Source organism: Nycticebus coucang, chromosome X (genome assembly GCF_027406575.1).
Source record: "Nycticebus coucang isolate mNycCou1 chromosome X, mNycCou1.pri, whole genome shotgun sequence".
NCBI lineage: Eukaryota > Metazoa > Chordata > Mammalia > Primates > Lorisidae > Nycticebus > Nycticebus coucang.
This window is the reverse complement of record NC_069804.1, coordinates 166,470,855-166,491,163: the sequence shown is the minus strand read 5'-3', so window position 1 is coordinate 166,491,163 and position 20,309 is coordinate 166,470,855. Positions and strand designations below refer to the sequence as shown.

Sequence of the window (20,309 nt, the reverse complement as noted above, 5' to 3'; positions counted from 1 at the left end):
GTTGCGGTGAGCTATGATGATGCCATTGCACTCCAGCTTGAGCAAGACTGTCTCATAAATAAATAAATAAACAAACAAACAAATAAAGGCCAGGCCCAGTTGCTCCTGCCTATAAGCCTCTGAGAGGCCAAGGTGGGTGGATTGTCTGAGGTCAAAAGTTTGAGACCAGCCTGACAAGAGACCCCTTCTCTAAAAATTGCTGGGCATGTGTCAGGCACCTGTAGTCCCAGCTACTTACTGTGAGCTATAATGCCAGGGCACTCTACTGAGGGCAACAAAATGAGACTTTGTCTCCAAAAAAAAAAAAGAACAAGACCTCATCTCTACTAAAAATAGAAAAACTAGAAAAATTAGCCAGGCATTATGTCAGGTGCCTATATTGCCATCTACTCAGGAGGCTGAGACAAGAGGATCACTGGAGCCCAAGAGTTTGTTTGAGGTTGCCGTGAGCTATGATACCATGGCACTCTACCCACAGCAATACAGTGAGACTTTGTCCCACTCCCCCAAAAGAAAATTTCAGAACTTCTCTGGAAAAAAATAAATAAATAGGAAGTTAAAAAAATGGATGCAGAAGCTAGGGGGCACTAAAGCTGCTGCATTTTTTTTTTTTTCTTTTTTCTTTTTGAGACAGAGTCTCACTTTGTCACCCTTAGTAGAGTGCTGTGGTATCATAGCTCAGAGCAACTCCAAACTCTTGGGCTCAAGTGATTCTCTTGCCTCAGCCTCCCAAGTAGCTGGGACTACAAGAGCCCCCAACAAAACCCAGCTATTTTTAGAGATGGGTCTTGCTCTTGCTCAGGCTGGTCTTGAACTCCTGAGCTCAGGCAATCCACCTGCCTTGGCTTCCCAGAGTGCTAGGATTACAGGTGTGAGTCACTTAAGCCCTGATAATTTACATGCACTTCTAACTATCTTGTTATTAGAATTCTTCAATGACAACAGATTAGAAACAGTAAATAAAAAGAAGAACGATATAAGGAATAGGAGTCCTGGCACCCGAACTAACAGTTAACAGAAGGGAATAAAACAGAAAACCAGTAGTTACATGAAGTACTTACACGAAGACTCAAAGTTAGGGGTCTTCAAATTGTTTTTAGCAGAGGAAATCTAAATAAAATCTCTCATGGAAGGCCAATATAGAAAACAGACAAAAATCAGAGCTGCCTATTTCCCATCTTTACATACCTCCCTCCAAGGAACCTCCACACTCCTACCCACTGCCAAAAAGGCTCAGTTTGAAACCAACTTCTCTAAGTCATCCAGAAAGGCTTAAGAAGGGATTTTTAATTTTAAAAAAGAAAATCTTCATAGAGATTTCCATAAAAATGTGGCTTTTAAAGGTTGTAAATTAAGTCTCAGTTCCCTAGGAAACCCCCAGGTCAGACTGTATTTCCTGGATAAAGTGGAATAAATGAAGTATTATCATACCAGAATTTTACCTCCTTAAAAATAATAAAGTTAATTTACTAAAAATGAAAAGGTTTGAGATTATCAAGATATAATACTTACCAAATACTGTTTAGAATGAAAAACAGTTGAATAAAAATGCAGCCAAATGGTAAAATGCCTCCAATTATGATGCCAACAATTGGATTAGTAAAGAAGCTCTGTGGAGGAATGTGACGGGGGATCTGGTTTGTGTGAACTGAACATTTAAACTGTTTAAAAATCAATGAAGTGAGAATCAGAATAAAATGAAATTGAAGAAAATCTATGCAGACATAATTACAATACAGAATCTTGAATCTGAACAGGCATGGAATATTTATGAGAGCAGTCATGTGGGCAGGGGTTAAACCGGCATAGTGCAAAAGAAATATAATATAAACCACATGTGTAGTTTTACATCTTTTTAGTAGACACATTAAAAAAAATAAAAAGAAACAGGTAAAATGAATTTTAATATATTTATTTGACCTAACATATCCAAACATAATTCAAACTCATGATCAATATAAGTATTATCAAGCAGATATTTTACATTATTTTTGTTGTTGTTCTTTGTGTTCAAAATTTGGTTTGTATTTCCCACTTACAACCCATCTCAATTCAGACTAGCCACAGTTGAGGTACTCAACAGCCACATGTGGCCAGTGGCCACCATACCAGATGGCACACAGCTGGACAACCAGTAACAATGTTTATTCTTTTTCATAAATTCCAAGGGAGAGATTGGACAAGACTTACTAGCAACTATTCCAATATGAAATAATCTAAAATGCCGAAACATTCTCTTAGTATTTGCCTAAGAATTTGTCGATTCGTTTTCAGAAAATTTTTTTCTGCTCTCTGTGAAATTTCACCTTCCACGCTGTCATTTCCTGACTTCTCTTCTAAAATCTCATGCTATATCCTTAACAATCCTTTTGCAGTGTAGGCTCATTTAGGGCTTTTGGTATCTTGCACCTTTTCCCTGCACATGGAACAGGCTAACTTCAAATCTTTCAACTGAATAGCCCTATTTCTTGAACTATATCTTGGCTTTCTTTCCCCATTGTATAATCCTATTATTTTTCTGAGTCAGGTAATGTCAGCCTATCTACAATATGTTCTTAACTTTTGTCCATCAGAGATAAACAATCTATAATGTGGGAAATACATTATCGAGAGGTTTTGGAAGTATCAATGTCTTTTACTTAATATTTTCAATATCTTTTATTCCAAAATGATTATCCTCTATTGTTTTCTCCAGTGTCACTTTTTGTATTCCATAAGATTACAGAAGATTATTTCAGGCCTCATACAATGGTCAACAGCAGCACTTTTTAAAGTTTACCTTTTTCTTGCTTCCGAAGTATGAACCACAAAACGTTAGTGGTACTGAAATTCCAAACCACATGCCAAGGATACCTATGAGAGAGCCAAAGGAGATGGCAGCTGATGATCCTTCCACCCAAAGAATTAGATTCATGAGGAAGAGGTCAGCAAAGACAATTCTGAGGAAGAAAAAAAGTCATTAGAAAGCAATATACTTTCTGGAAAATTAGAAAACAAAACACTTTATAAACAACTTGATATGAATGTCAGAACATTCTTTTGGCAGGAAGGATATAATAAACTACAGGGTCAAACCCTAGAAGAATATTAAATTATAATGTGTAAACCCAAGTCACTGAGCTAGGGCTTAAGCTACATACCATATAATAAGATAGCAGTTTATTATAGAATGTAATTTCCACATCCTACTTATCCTTGCACCTTCAGAGTCTAGCAGAAAATAAATAAATTGTGAAGTAATATGCATGAAAAACTCAATATGCAGTATAGTGAACACATCAAAAAAGATGAAAAGCAGATTTTCAAATCGTAGGTCGAAATGGACTATCAGATGCCTCAAGTCAAACAGGTATTCACTTAAAACAAAGATTTTTAATTTGATCGCTCCTGGCCCAGCACGGTGGCTCATGCCTGTAATCCTAGCACTCTGGGAGGCTGAGGCAGATGGATCACTTGAGCTCAGGAGTTTGAGGCCAGCCTAAGAAGGAGTTAGACCCCATCTCTACTAAAAATAGGGGGAAAAAATAGCCTATCTTTGTGGCGGGCGCCTATAGTCCCAGCTACTTGGGAGGCTGAGGCAAGAGGATCACTCAAGCCCAAGAGTTTGAAGTTGCTGTGAGCTATGATCCCATAGCATTCTACCTAGAGTGACAGAGTAAGACTCTCTCTCAAAAAAAATGATAATAATAATTAGGTCACTCTAAATCAACTAGTCAATGGCTACATCTACCAGATACATCACCAGGCAAACCCAGCTATTTTGTCCCTACTTGTTTTGAACAGTTTGACCAAAGCTACAGGTGGACATGGGTGTGGGTGTTTTGGAATGCCTAAAAGGTGAGATTGAAAAGCAGACTGAGGCTAGACTGTGGAAGTCTTTGAATGTTAGGATGAGGAATGTAGACTTTCTCCTGTCAGCATCAGGAAATATGCAACTGAAGAGTTTTTGCAATCAAAACAGGGGTGACGCCTGTGGCTCAAGGAGTAGGGCGCCAGCCCCATATACCGGGGGTGGCAGGTTCAAGCCCAGCTCTGACCAAAACTGCAAAAACATAAAATAAAATAAACTTTTTTAAAAAGTGACACACTGTGCCATTTTTCAGGAAGACAAATCTACAACATCGCAGAGGACAGACCTAAAGGAGGAGATGATGTAAGAAAGTAGCCCAGCTGTAAAGTGGTAAGAATCTGTATAATGTGGTGATAGTTAAAATGTAAAGAGATGGATATAAAAGACATGAAGAATTCCAAGACTTTTGGTTAAAAATGACAGATTTAACTCATACATTCAGCTCTCCTCCCTCATCAAAACCCTGATAAAATTATAATAAGGGCATTTTAAAAGGGCATAAATACACAAGGTTGGGCGATAGAGGAGAGAAGGCATTAGCAACAAATTTTGCAAACTAGATAGAAGCTGGACAAACAGTGCCAAGTTAGTGAAAACTGAGAAACCTACATCCTGCGTCATCAGCAGGAAAAGCTAAGAGGCCAATCAGTTTGTACCACAGAACTCCAAGAAGGCTCTGAAATTTATAGTGCCAGGTATCTCTATAAGCAGGCATTAAGGAGTAGCTAAAACCAAAAGGATTGTTTTTAAGCCATTCTAAGAATCTGACAGACTTGCAGATTTCCTCTCCTACTCTGCAAAACCAAATAATTTCCCTTCCCCAACCTCAGCAGAAGACTGGAGGTCTGTTCTCTTGGAGAAGATCCCTGAAGCTCAGAAGAAAAATTTTAAAAAAGAAAATCTATCATTGACATCCTCAGAGACATTAGAGGAGATGTTACAAGCATAAAACAAGAAGAACTTTTAAGGACTATTGAGAAAATAAAAGAGCTCTGGGGAATAAAAAATGTGGCAAGAGGAATTAAAGCCTCAGTAAAAGGGTTGGAAGATAGAGCTGATATAATATCTTAGAAAGCAGCATTTTAAAAAAGAAATGAAAAACAGGCAAAAAATACATATAAGAAAAGTAGATGAGCAACATAGATATCTGAAAAATAGGAGTTATGGAAAGAGACAGAGTTCTTTATTAATGTCTTTTAGGGATATCAAGTGCTTTGCTCAAGGTCAAACAACTGCTAAGAGGCACAGCTGGGATTCCAATTCAGGTATGTCTGATTTTTTAAGAGCAAGCTTTTCGGCCAGGCACAGTAGCTCATGCCTGTAATCCTAGTACTCTGGGAGGCCGAGGCGGTGGATTGCTTGAGTTTACCAGTTCAAGACCAGCCTGAGTAAAAGCGAGACCCCATCTCCACTAAAAATAGAAAATCTGAGGCAAGAGGATCACTTGAGCCCAAGAGTTGGAGGTAACTGTGAGCTATAGTGCCACGGCACTCTACCCAGGGAGACAGCTTAAGACTCAATCTGAAAAAAAAAAAGCAAGCTTTTCCCATTCCAATATGCTATAAAACGCCTCCATGGTGAGATAGTTATTCCTAAACCCACGCCACCAATCACATCGCTTCTTTTCTCCTGGATATTGTGTCAGACACCAGAGAAAGAGAATGTGGTAATAGCCTTTCCACCATCTACCAGTTAGGCTTTGAGGCACACTCTTTAGGGAAACTCTGCTTATCTCTTTAGTTCTAAGTTCTCTCAAGGTCCACTCCAAGTCTAGGATTATAATGCTGCCTTCATATTTGCCATCTCTGCTTCATTTCTTGTTTAGGATCATTCTTTTGGATGTGTTCTCATCCCTCATAAGTTGACTTGATCTTTTCTCAATTGCCTTCTGTCACTTGTTCCTTCATGTTACTATTCCTACTTCACCTTTTCCCTTTGTGTTTATGATTTCTTCTATTAACACCTTTTCTAGTAGGTACACCTTTTCTGCCTTTGAAGGCTCATACTTTGCTCTTGCTAAAGATATAGCTTCAAGTACTTTCAAACAACAACAAATACAACAAAACCTCCACCTTATGTCTCAGTTTCTGGCATCTTAATAAGGGCACCTAGTTTTCCATGATTTAACCACACTTCTTGAAATGTTTTTAATACCTTTCTGCTCTAATGAATTTGTTTAGCCACAATCTTCCTCTGCCAAATTTCCTAGCTTTTGAGAGAGTCATTTCAGCCGTTATCATTCCTTGGCCAGAAAAATTACTTCTCACTTGACAAATCATAACCTCCCTTCTTATACATAAACTCAATTAACCCGTCTCAACAATTTCCCTTTCTAGAACAATTTCCCTTTCCCTGTTCTAGAATGTTAATACGTATTTAACAAATCTGTAACTGTCCTTCAACTTTATAATTTTACATTCAAAATATTTCCTCCTACGTTAATCTCTAATTATTTCTATACCTTTCCATGGAATCTTAAACAGCAAAGCTAGAAGAAAACTTAAGAGGTCAACTGAGTCCATCTCCTACCTGAAACATTTATTTACACATTCATCAAACTTTTATTGAGTACCCATGTGTCAGGCCCTGGTGTTCAAAGATAAATAAAATGAAAATCTTTGCCCTGAAAAAGCTCAATCTCATGGGATACAGACATAAACAAATAAATTACACTACAACATAGGAAATGCTGTAGCTGAATGATGAAAGCAGAGCAGTAAGAACCCAGAAGAAAAGAGTAACCAAAAAAGGTAAAGACTATGTAGGTACTTTTGTATCATGCCTGGTATATTGCTTTAAAATTGCATTAAATTTCACTAACAGAACCAAGGAACAGAACCTATTTTGCATTTTTAAATTATTCACATGATTCAATCACACAGTAAACACTTACTAAGCACTTACTTCATGTATAATGCACAGAGTTGCACACTGTGAAAGACGCAGAGATGAATAAGACATAGTACTCACTCTCATGAGTTTTAAAATACAGAATGAGAAATAAGACATATCACAAATAGCTTCAATCTAAGGATGAATGTGGTCAGTGTTGTAATAATGGTAATAGACACTACACAGATCAAGAGCATGGAAGTGGTGGTATTTGCACTAGGACTTAAAGAATGAACAAAAGTTTGGAATATGGAAATTGGAAAGAAGTGATTATAAACAGAACAGTAAGAGCAAAGACATGATGGTAGAAGAAAATAGTAGCTAATAACCACATCTATCATTTATTGAGCATTTATTCTGTGCTAGGCACTGTTCCAAAACATAATGTATGTTTCAAATACATATATTATCTCACTCAATCCTTATAGCAACCACATAAGGTAAATAATGCCATTATTCCTAAACTGTACATGAGGAAACCTAAGCTTACGGAAGTTAAAGAACTTGCCCAAGGTCCCATGATTAGTAAGTATTACTTGTTTGAAACTTCTTTTTTGCTTATCTAATTTAAAGGACAACTGCATAATGCAATAATTATAAATCTGTATTGATGAGCATACTGAGTATGAAGACATTATTTGTATGACACTAATAATGTCTTTCAGAAAAGAGGGGGAGAAAAAGGTGTTATATAAAAGAAAAGTTCAATTGACCAGATGCAGTAGCACACTCCTGTAGTTCCAACTACTTGGGATGCTGAGGCAAGGGAATCACTTGAGCCCAGGAGTTTGAAACTGCAATAAGCTATGCCAGCTCCACTGCTCTGGGCAACAGAGCAAGACTTTGTCTCTTAAAAAAAATTATTTAGTGGCTTAGCATCCATAGCACAGTGGTTACAGAGCCAACCACATACACCAAGGCTGGCAGGTTTAAACCCAGCCCAGACCAGCTAAACAACAATGACAACTGCAACAAAAAATAAGCAGGCATTGTGTGGGTGCCTGTAGTCCCAGCTACTCGGGAGTTAGGCTAAGGCAAGAGAATCACTTAAGCCCAAGAGTTTGAGGTTGCTGTGAGCTGTGATGCCACAGTACTCTAGCAAGGGTGACATAGTGAGACTCTGTGTCAAAAAAAAAAAAGAAAGAAGTATAAAGGAGCAAAGTTTTCATATACTATTGAAATTAAGTTGGTATTAATCTGAACCAAATGGTTATAAATTAAGACTTTAATTTGTAATCCACAAAGCAACCACTAGGAAAATAGCTCAAAAACAGTATAAGAAATGACAAGGAAACAAAAATGGTGTACTAAAAAGTATCTAATACAAAAAAGGTAGTAATAGAGGAACAGAGGAACCTAAGATTATAGAAAGAAAATAGCAAACTGACAGACATAAATCCAACCGTATTGATAATTATCTTAAAGGTAAATGGATAAGATGTTCTAATTAAAAAGCAGAGACCGGAAAAGTGAAAAGAAAAACAGGATCTAAATATATTATGTCTATAAGAAGCATAATTTTGATTCAAAGATATAAATAAGACGAAAGTAAAAGTATTAAATGTGTACTGTCAAGAGAAAAACACAATTAAATTCAACTTGGGGGAAGAGAAAGGAGAGGGAGGAGAGAGGGGGATTGGTGTGCTCTCACCTAATGGGCATAATATAAGGGTTACACAGCACACTTCCTGGGTGAAGGGCACAACTATAACTTGGACTTTACCTAACAAACACAAACAACATAACCTAATCATTTGTACCCTCATGTTAATCTGAAGTTTAAAAAACAAGTTTATGTGTATATCAAACAGTAACCAAAGAGACCTAGAATGCCTACCCTTTTATTAAACAAAATAAACTTTAAGACAAAAAGTGTTATGAGAGACAAAGAGGACAGAATTCTGTGGACAAAAAGGACATTCTGTGACCGTATAAGGGTCAATCCACCAAGAATAAATAACAATTATAAACATACATGTACCTAACCACAGAGCCCCCAAAATATATGAAGCAAAAAGTAATAGAATTAAAGGAAGAAATAGACAATTCAATAATAATAGTTGGGAGACTACAATATCTCACTTTCAATAAGGGATAGAACTACTTGACAGACAAACAAAAAGGGAACAAAAAATGAAAGATATTAATAACACTAAAACCTACTATTCCTAATAGACAACTACAGAATAGTCAAGTTAATAAGAGCAAAATATATAATCTCAAGTTTATATGGAATATTCTCCAAGGTAGAACACATGTTAGGCCATAAAACAGATCTCAATAAATGTAAAAAGATTTGAAATCATAAAAACTATAACATCATTGAAAGAAATCCAAATAAATGGAAAGATATCATGTGTTCATGAATTAGAAGATAATATTATTAAGATGACAATATTCCCCAAACTGATCTACAGATTCTATGCAATCCCTATCAAAACCACAGCTGGCTTTTTGAATAAAATTGAAAAGATCTTCAAAATTAATATGCAAATGCAAAAGTCCAGAATGGCCAAAACAATTTTGGAAAAGCACAAAGTTGAAGGAATCCCACTTCCTAATTTGAAAATTTCATGCAAAACTATAATAAACAAAACTGAGTGGTACTGTCATAAAGACTATATATAGGGAATACACCTATAGAATATGACTGAGAGTCTAGAAATAGACCCATGGATTTATGACTACTTGATTTTCAGTGAGGAAGTCAAGACAATTCAGTAGGGGAAGAATACTTTTGTCAACAAGTGATCAAGACAAACTGGATAACCAAATACAAAAGAATGAAGTAAGACCCCTAATTCATACCATATACAAAAAATAACTTGAAATGGATCAAAGACTGAAACTCTTATAAGAAAATACAGGAATAAATTTTAGATAGTCCAGAAAGTAGAAGGGAAGAGGAGAGAGAGGGGAGGGGAGGGGGGATATGGGAGGAGGGAGGATATTTTGGGGGACCTCACCTAATGTACATGATGCAATGGTACATTTCAAAACTATCAAGAAATGAGTATAGACAGAGGCGGAGCAAGATGGCAGCGAGTAACAGCTTCCTTGCATCTGGGCACCGTTGAGTCTGGGGAGATAGGATTCCAGGTATCTCTGGCTGGTGGGAACTGCCTATCATCACTCCTATGAGGATACAGGGAGTCAGCGAGAGACTTCTGGACCCCAAGAGGAGGACTAAAACAGTGGAAAACCGGCAAGTGGTCGCGTGTGTTCAATCCATCTAAACCCGCCCACAACTGTAAGTTCAGTAGCAGCGAGACTGCAAACCAGAAAGGCCTTACCTGTGAACTGTTTTGATGTCCTTGGGCTTGTCACTGAGTTGAACTGCCCTGGGGAAGGCCTGAGCGGGAGTGCGGAGAACTCTGGCCGTTGTCTAGAGCCCCAGTCTGAGCCGCTGAGCCAGACGGAGCTAATAGTGTTTGGCGGTGGGTCACACGGAACCATTGTCAGTGATCTGCCCCGGCAAGCACCGCCCTCAGGGTCGCAGAGCTAGAAACGGGTGGGAGCTTATAACCCAGCAACCAAGTAGCCTAAGGGTGGGGTCTGAGCCGCCTTGCAGCCCTAACCCTCAGGGGCAGAGTGAGACCGGTTTTGGCACACTGGGTAAGCGGATAGCCACTTCAGCAGTGATTCCAGCGAGAAAGCTGGGAAAGCTTCTGCTCAGCAAGTTTACAAGTTCAAAGTGCCTTTTAAGTGGGCTGAAGAGAGATTTACGGTGTCTACCCGCTGGGGTTTGAGAAATCAGCAGCCTCCAGTTGTATCAGAACTGTGACTAACATCTCATACCCCAGAAGACCACGTGTTGCCCAGACAATATTCAATAACATATACAAACTGCTTTGTTTTTGGTTGTGTATTTTTTTCTTTTTTTTGTTTGGTTGGTTTTTTTTTTGTTTGTTTGTTTATTTTAACGTTGTTGATGTTCTTTTGTTTTTTAATTTCAATCTTTTCCATACAGATCCCTTTATCTTTCTCAACTTTTCTAGTTTAATTATAATTTCCCATTGCTGCCTTTTTTAATAACTACAACTTCATTTTTGCTAGTGTTTCTACCCATATCATTTGGTTTTTCACCCAATTGTATCCCCGTAAAGTTTTCTGTTTGCTTGTTTTGGTTTGATTTATAGCAATTTTGTCTTTCCTCTCTACTTGGTGGAGGTGGGGTAGTGTGTCTGATCAGGTTAGCAAAGAGCTGCTGACCTCAAGGGAACCACCCAACTGGGCACTCCCAGAAGGTGGGGTTTTTTAAGGTTGTGTCAAAGTACCCTACTGTACACCTATATTGCCCTGTCTCCCTCTTTCTGTACCTCTCTTCTTTTTGTCAATATTCCTTATCCCCACCCCCTCTCCTTTCTCTATCTTTCTTTTTTTTCTTATCACTCGGTCCTCTTTTCTTTCATCCCTTTTTTGCTCCTCAACCTTCTCACTCCTCTAGTCCTGTAACCCTTAGTCCACAGGCACAAGAACTTAAAGAGCAAGAGGAAGTGAAAGGAAAATTAGGGCAAGGAAACAGATAAAAGAAATCACTCATGAGGAAGAATCAGCAGAAAACTCCAGGCAACATGAAGAACCAGTCCAGAACAACTCCGCCAAGGGACCATGAAGTAGCTACTGCAGAGGATTCCACCTATACAGAAATGTTAGGAATGACAGAAAGGGAATTTAGAATACACATGTTGAAAACAATGAAAGGAATGATGGAAACAATGAAGGAAACTGCTAATAAAGTGGAAAATAACCAAAAGGAAATCCAAAAACAGAATCAAATCAGAGATGAACGATATGAAGAATATAAAAAGGATATAGCAGAGCTGAAGGAAATGAAACAGTCAATTAGGGAACTTAAAGATGCAATGGAAAGTATCAGCAACAGGTTAGACCATGCAGAAGAAAGAATTTCAGAGGTAGAAGACAAAGTTTTTGAGATAACTCAGATAGTAAAAGAGGCAGAAAAGAAGAGAGAGAAAGCAGAACGTTCACTGTCAGAATTATGGGACTTTATGAAGCGTTCCAACATACGAGTTATAGGAATTCCAGAAGGGGACGAAGAATGCCCCAGAGGAATGGAAGCCATACTAGAGAATATTATAAATGAAAATTTCCCAAACATCACCAAAGATTCTGACACACTGATTTCAGAGGGATATCGGACCCCAGGTTGCCTCAACTCTAACCGAGCTTATCCAAGACACATTGTGATGAACCTGTCCAAAGTCAAGACAAAAGAAAAGATTCTGCAAGCTGCCAGGAGTAAGCGCCAGTTGACCTACAGGGGCAAATCCATCAGAGTGACCGCAGACTTCTCTAATGAAACTTTCCAAGCAAGAGACAATGGTCATCTACCTTTAATCTACTTAAACAGAACAATTTTCAGCCCAGAATTCTGTACCCTGCTAAGCTAAGCTTCAAAATTGGTGGAGAAATCAAATCATTTACGGATATACAAACACTGAGGAAATTCGCCACAACAAGACCAGCTCTACAGGAAATACTTCAACCTGTTCTGCACACTGACCACCACAATGGATCAACAGCAAAGTAAGAACTCAGAAATCAAAGGACAGAACCTAACCTCCACACTGATGCAAAAGATAAAACTAAGCAATGGACTCTCACCAAATAAGATGAATAGAATACTACCACACTTATGAATTACCTCCATAAATGTTAATGGCTTGAATTCCCCACTGAAGAGACATAGATTGGCTGACTGGATTAAAAAACACAAGCCATCCATTTGCTGTCTGCAAGAAACACACCTGGCTTCAAAAGACAAATTAAAGCTCCGAGTCAAGGGTTGGAAGACAATTTTTCAGGCAAATGGAATTCAGAAGAAAAGAGGAGTTGCAATCTTATTTTCAGATACATGTGGATTTAAAGCAACTAAAGTCAAAAAAGACAAAGATGGTCACTTTATATTGGTCAAGGGAAAAATACAACAAGAAGACATTTCAATTCTAAATATTTATGCACCCAATTTAAATGCTCCCAGATTCTTGAAGCAGACCTTACTCAGTCTGAGCAATATGATATCTGATAATACCATCATAACAGGGGACTTTAACACACCTCTTACAGAGTTGGACAGATCCTCTAAACAGAAATTAAACAAAGATATAAGAGATTTAAATGAGACCTTAGACCAACTATGCTTGATAGACGCATATAGAACACTCCACCCCAAAGACAAAGAATATACATTCTTCTCATCACCCCATGGAACATTCTCCAAAATTGATCATATCCTGGGACACAAAGCAAATATCAACAGAATCAAAAGAATTGAAATTTTACCTTGTATCTTCTCAGACCATAAGGCACTAAAGGTGGAACTCAACTCTAACAAAAATGCTCGACCCCACCCAAAGGCATGGAAATTAAACAATCTTCTGTTGAATAACAGATGGGTGCAGGAAGAAATAAAACAGGAAATCATAAACTTCCTTGAGCATAACAACAATGAAGACACAAGCTACCAAAACCTGTGGGATACTGCAAAAGCAGTTTTCAGAGGAAAATTCATCGCTTTAGATGCCTAAGTTCGAAAAACAGAAAGAGAGCACATCAACAATCTCACAAGAGATCTTATGGAATTGGAAAAAGAAGAACAATCTAAGCCTAAACTCAGTAGAAGAAAACAAATATCCAAAATCAAATCAGAGATCAATGAAATTGAAAACAAAAGATTCCTTCAGAAAATTAATGAAACAAGGAGTTGGTTTTTTGAAAAAATAAATAAAATAGATAAACCATTGGCCAGACTAACTAGAAATAGAAAAGTAAAATCTCTAGTAACCTCAATCAGAAACGATAAAGGGGAAATAACAACTGATCCCACAGAGATACAAGAGATCATCTCTGAATACTACCAGAAACTCTATGCCCAGAAATTTGACAATGTGAAGGAAATGGATCAATATTTGGAATCACACCCTCTCCCTAGACTTAGCCAGGAAGAAATAGACCTCCTGAACAGACCAATTTCAAGCACTGAGATCAAAGAAACAATAAAAAAGCTTCCAACTAAAAAATGCCCTGGTCCAGATGGCTTCACTCCAGAATTCTATCAAACCTTCATGGAAGAGCTTATTCCTGTACTGCAGAAATTATTCCAAAAAACTGAGGAAGAAGGAATCTTCCCCAACACATTCTATGAAGCAAACATCACCCTGATACCAAAACCAGGAAAAGACCCAAACAAAAAGGAGAATTTCAGACCAATCTCACTCATGAGTATAGACGGAAAAATTCTCAACAAAATCCTAGCCAATAGATTACAGCTTATCATCAAAAAAGTCATTCATCATGATCAAGTAGGCTTCATCCCAGGGATGCAAGGCTGGTTTAACATACGCAAGTCCATAAACGTTATCCACCATATTAACAGAGGCAAAAATAAAGATCACATGATCCTCTCAATAGATGCAGAAAAAGCATTTGACAAAATCCAGCATCCTTTTCTAATTAGGACACTGAAGAGTATAGGCATAGGTGGCACATTTCTAAAACTGATTGAAGCTATCTATGACAAACCCACAGCCAATATTTTACTGAATGGAGTAAAACTGAAAGCTTTTCCTCTTAGAACTGGAACCAGACAAGGTTGTCCTCTGTCACCTTTACTATTCAACATAGTGCTAGAAGTTCTAGCCAATGCAATTAGGCAAGACAAGGAAATAAAGGGAATCCAAATGGGAGCAGAGGAGGTCAAAATCTCCCTCTTTGCTGACGACATGATCTTATACTTAGAGAACCCCAAAGACTCAACCACAAGACTCCTAGAAGTCATCAAAAAATACAGTAATGTTTCAGGATATAAAATCAATGTCCACAAGTCAGTAGCCTTTGTATACACCAATAACAGTCAAGATGAGAAGCTAATTAAGGACACAACTCCCTTCACCATAGTTTCAAAGAAAATGAAATACCTAGGAATATACCTAACGAAGGAGGTGAAGGACCTCTATAAAGAAAACTATGAACTCCTCAGAAAGGAAATAGCAGAGGATATTAACAAATGGAAGAACATACCATGCTCATGGATGGGAAGAATCAACATTGTTAAAATGTCTATACTTCCCAAAGCAATCTACCTATTCAATGCCATTCCTATCAAAGTACCTACATCGTACTTTCAAGATTTGGAGAAAATGATTCTGCGTTTTGTATGGAACCGGAAAAACCCCCGCATAGCTAAGGCAGTTCTTAGTAACAAAAATAAAGCTGGGGGCATCAGCATACCAGATTTTAGTCTGTACTACAAAGCCATAGTGGTCAAGACAGCATGGTACTGGCACAAAAACAGAGACATAGACACTTGGAATCGAATTGAACACCAAGAAATGAAACTAACATCTTACAACCACCTAATCTTCGATAAACCAAACAAGAACTTACCTTGGGGGAAAGACTCCCTATTCAATAAATGGTGTTGGGAGAATTGGATGTCTACATGTAAAAGACTGAAACTGGACCCACATCTTTCCCCACTCACAAAAATTGATTCAAGATGGATAAAGGACTTAAATTTAAGGCATGAAACAATAAAAATCCTCAAAGAAAGCATAGGAAAAACACTGGAAGATATTGGCCTGGGGGAAGACTTCATGAAGAAGACTGCCATGGCAATTGCAACAACAACAAAAATAAACAAATGGGACTTCATTAAACTGAAAAGCTTCTGTACAGCTAAGGAGACAATAACCAAAGCAAAGAGACAACCCACACAATGGGAAAAGATATTTGCATATTTTCAATCAGACAAAAGCTTGATAACTAGGATCTATAGAGAACTCAAATTAATCCACATGAAAAAAGCCAACAGTCCCTTATATCAATGGGCAAGAGACATGAATAGAACTTTCTCTAAAGACGACAGACGAATGGCTAACAAACACATGAAAAAATGTTCATCATCTCTATATATTAGAGAAATGCAAATCAAAACATCCCTGAGATATCATCTAACCCCAGTGAGAATGGCCCACATCACAAAATCTCAAAACTGCAGATGCTGGCGTGGATGTGGAGAGAAGGGAACACTTTTACACTGCTGGTGGGACTGCAAACTAGTACAACCTTTCTGGAAGGAAGTATGGAGAAACCTCAAAGCACTCAACCTAGACCTCCCATTCGATCCTGCAATCCCATTACTGGGCATCTACCCAGAAGGAAAAAAATCCTTTTATCATAAGGACACTTGTACTAGACTGTTTATTGCAGCTCAATTTACAATCGCCAGAATGTGGAAACAGCCTAAATGCCCACCAACCCAGGAATGGATTAACAAGCTGTGGTATATGTATACCATGGAATACTATTCAGCCATTAAAAAAAATGGAGACTTTACATCCTTCGTATTAACCTGGATGGACGTGGAAGGCATTATTCTTAGTAAAGCATCACAAGAATGGAGAAGCATGAATCCTATGTACTCAATCTTGATATGAGGACAATTAATGACAATTAAGGTTATGGGGGGGGAAGCAGAAAGAGGGATGGAGGGAGGGGGGTGGGGCCTTAGTGTGTGTCACACTTTATGGGGGCAAGACATGATTGCAAGAGGGACTTTACCTAACAATTGCAATCAGTGTAACTGGCTTATTGTGCCCTCAATGAATCCCCAACGATAAAAAAAAAAAAGAAAAAAAAGTTTGAGGACCCCTAAAACAGGGACTGTTTACTGTAATCTAGTTGGCACCCTTCGGATTCATTTTAAAATACCTCTTCACAGAGCAGAAAACAAATTTATTAAATTCTTTACTTCCATAAAGGGTGCTAGACAGAAATATTCAGGCAGGCATTCTTTATGCCGTTTAATTCCTGGGAAAAAACCATAAATGGAATCATTAAATTGTGTTTTCCATATGAACAGCAGTATGATCAGGGGGTTCCAACCAAGGAGATGTCAAGCAAACTACAGATATGGCCAACATAATATTAAAATCCAATATTGTGACTGGAAAAAAAAAAAAGAAAGAAAGAAAATACTGCATCTTCAGAAAGCACAGTGGTCATTTATCTCCTTCCTACTCTTCATTATAGTGTATAATGATTTTTTCCAAGATGAAGTATAAGAAAGAATAAAATTGCATAGAGAAAAAAGAACGTGAGATACTAACCCAGGACATAATAGTGCCATCAGCAGGAAATTTGTCTTCCAGTTAGTGCCTTTAAATGCTGAGGAAGTAAAAAACAGAACAGTTACTGTATCAACTTGATTTAGTCTACTTCACAAATACTTTACAGTAACCAAAGTACAAGTAATATATTTTAATAGGTTGGCTAAAATTCCCCATGCAATTTGTTCAATTTTTTATTTTACAGCCTTTTTTTATTTTTTATTTTTAAAGACAGAGTCTCACTCTGGGTAGAGTGCTGTGGCATCATAGCTCACAGCAACCGCAAACTCTTGGACTCAAGTGTCCTCTTGCCTCAGCTCCCAAGTATAGCTGAGACTATAGGCACTCGCTGCAACAACCAGCTATTTTTAGAGACAGGTCTCCCTCAGGCTAGTCTTGAACTCATGAGCTAAAGCTATCCACCTGCCTCAGCCTCCTAGAGTGCTAGTATTACAGAACTGAGCCACCACACCCAGCCTAATAATTTTTCTATTTTTTAGGAGAGACAGCATCTCACTCTTGCTCAGGCTGGTCTCTAACTCCTGGACTCAAGCAGTCCTCCCACCTCAGCCTCTGAAGAGGGCTAGGGAGCCAGGGTGCCTAGCCTAAAGTCTTTTAATTTCTACATTTAACACACCAACTTCCTGGGATAATAATTACTGTAACACTTACTCTTATACATTTTAGCAGACACATATCCAGCAGGGGTTCCCAGAAGGACCCATAACACAATAGCACAGGTCATTAAAGCTCCTCTATTGGCGGGGGAAAGAAAACCAAGGCAGGCCAGAACTAAAGGCACAAAAAAAGAAATAGGAAATCAGTGACAATAGTCTCAGAATTACACAGGACTTCATGAGAAATTAAGCACAACTTTCTTAAGACATATGAAATAGCACCTGAGGAAATTCTCTACCAGGAGTACTTAAGAGATAGATGCTGCAAACAAGTGTTATTTATTCACTTAGTTAACTCTTTCTCAATTTGTTCTTTTTGTTTGTTTTGTTTTGTTTTTCAGACAGAGTCTCACTCTGTCACCCTGAGCATCATGACCTCATAGCTCACAGCAACTTCAAACTCTTGGGCTCAAGAGATCCTCTTGCCTCAGCTTCCCAAGTAGCTGGGACTACAGCCACCTGCCACAACACCCAGCTACTTTTTCTATTTTTAGTAGAGATGGGATCTTGCTCTTTCTCAGGCTGATCTCGAACACCTGAGCTCAAGCAATCCTCCTGTCTGGTCCTCGCAGAGTGCTGGGATTACAGGCGTGAGCCACTGCACCTGGCCTCACAATTTTTTCATAATAAATAGGTCTGATATTCAATTCAAAGTAAATGGAGGGTGGGGCCACATCTGTGGTGCATCTTAGAATGGCGATTGCACTAATGTACACAGCTATGATTTAACAATAAAAAAATAATTAAAAAAACAAAGTAAATGGAAATATATTTTCAAGTTCAATTAGTGTTTAATTTCACTACGAAAACCAAAATTAAATAAAATATCTCCCCCTTCCCTACTCTAGTAGTCATTCCAAAAGAGCAAATAATTTTTTCCTCTGAAAATTTCTGGCCAGGTGCAGTGGCTGATACCCCATAATCCCAGCACTCTGGGAGGCTGACGCTTATGGATTGCTTGAGCTCAGGAGTTCAAGACTAGCCTGAGCAAGAGCGAGACCCTGTCTCTACTAAAAATAGAAAAAAAACAAAAACTATCTGGGCATTGTGGCAGGCGCCTATAGTTCCAGCTACTCAGTAGGCTGAATGAAGCAAGAGGATTGCTCAAGCCCAGTAGTTTGAGGTGGCTGTGAGTTTGTGAGCTATGATGATGCCATGGCACTCTATCCAGGATAACAGACTGAGACTCTGTCTCAAAAAAAAAAAAAAAAAAAAAAGAGAGAGAAAAGAAAAGAAAAGAAATGTCCTTTTATTCAAAGTAGAGAATAAAAAAAATCACAATGAGACTTGATCTTAGGAAAATATAACCTTAAGAGGTGAATTTTGAAATTATCATTGACATCTGAAATACCCAATAAGCCACCTTTTACAGCAGCTTTGTTTATGAAAATTACTACCCAGCTATCAAAAACTGCCAAGCTCCATTTTTAGCTTATAAATGAAGGCAGATAGGGTACATCAGTTATTGTAAGCCTACTAAAGATGCCATTCCATTTATACACTTAAGGACCAGCACTTGGGCTTGGCATAGCATGTTGAAATGCTTGCCTTTGAATCATGAACTTCCTTAGCCCACAAAGAAATATGACTGTACTCATGTACTGATTTTCAAGAATGCATCTATTTTGCAAAACAAGGAATATGAGTACTGAAGTTCATAATAGGCTCTTCAGAACTGAAGAGGCTATAGAAGGTTCTTGATATAGGAACATTGACTCCTATCTTAATTTGAGAAGACAGAAATGTAAGTTCCATAAAAACACAAATTTCCATAAACTTCACCATATAAATTTTGAAGTCTTTTTGCATACATGAATCAAAGTTCAGCATATGTTGGTATTTTACTGTGAATGTTTAAGATATATCTGAGCCTACTCACATAAAGTAATAAAGGTCATGATGAAAACTTGCATTCCTTGACCTAGGAAGACTGAGAGCAACATTCCATTCTTTGGAGGCCTGAAGACATCTCCATGAACCAGCTTCCAACCAAAGTCTGGCTGGGCATCTTCCTGCACAGGAAAAAGTCTTTAATAATTATACAAGTTACTATGACAGAAGAGCTCTAAAAGTTAGATGGAACACAATTTGCCTCTAAAGACACACTAACTGGAAACCAAAGGCTCATTATGAATTTAGCAGGGCTGTGGAAGGTACATGATCCCACCACATAAATGAATCATTCCCTTACTCTAGGTTTTGCATTGGAGGAAGGGTGTTAATTACATCAAACATACAATTGGACTGCTTTTTAAAGAAAGCAAAATGATTTAATTTACATAAGAAACTAAACCAATGTTATAGAAATTAAAAATTCACCAATACACAAATGATTGCAAGAGTCAAACAGTATAAACAGTTTAACCTAAATTATGATATTTTGCAAGGTTTGTTATATTATGCTTCAAAGCAATGAAAATCTTTAATTATGATATTTTGAGAGTTTAGAAACACATAAAAAATTTTTTAGAGGAAAAATCTTGCTCTATCACTCAGGCTGGAGTACAGTAACACAATCATAGCTCACTGTACCTTCCCAAACTCTCAGGCTCAAGCAATCCTCCTGCCTCAGTCTCCTGAGTAGCACAGACAACAGATGTGTACCACCATGCCCAATTAATTTCAAAAGTGTTTTTGTATAGTGACGGGGTCTCACTATATTACCCATGCTGGTCTCAAACTCCTGGCCTCAATGATGCTCCCATCTCAGGCTCCCAATGTGCTGAGATTACAGGCATGAGCCACCAGGCCCAGCCA

The 20,309-nt window shown here is 38.0% G+C and overlaps 1 protein-coding gene across 1 annotated transcript in view; it reads right to left on the bottom strand.

Moving 5' to 3' along the window:
• The window catches only part of LOC128577361 (transmembrane 9 superfamily member 2-like), a 143,264-nt gene that overhangs the window by 24,299 nt on the left and 98,656 nt on the right, over nucleotides 1-20,309 (bottom strand). Inside the window, exons 10-14 of the mRNA XM_053579573.1 lie at nucleotides 19,432-19,564; nucleotides 17,548-17,667; nucleotides 16,876-16,933; nucleotides 2,780-2,939; nucleotides 1,513-1,661 (exon numbers count right to left, since the gene is read on the bottom strand). Coding sequence (XP_053435548.1) covers nucleotides 1,513-1,661; nucleotides 2,780-2,939; nucleotides 16,876-16,933; nucleotides 17,548-17,667; nucleotides 19,432-19,564 — 620 coding nt within the window. The remainder of the gene's footprint in view (nucleotides 1-1,512; nucleotides 1,662-2,779; nucleotides 2,940-16,875; nucleotides 16,934-17,547; nucleotides 17,668-19,431; nucleotides 19,565-20,309) is intronic.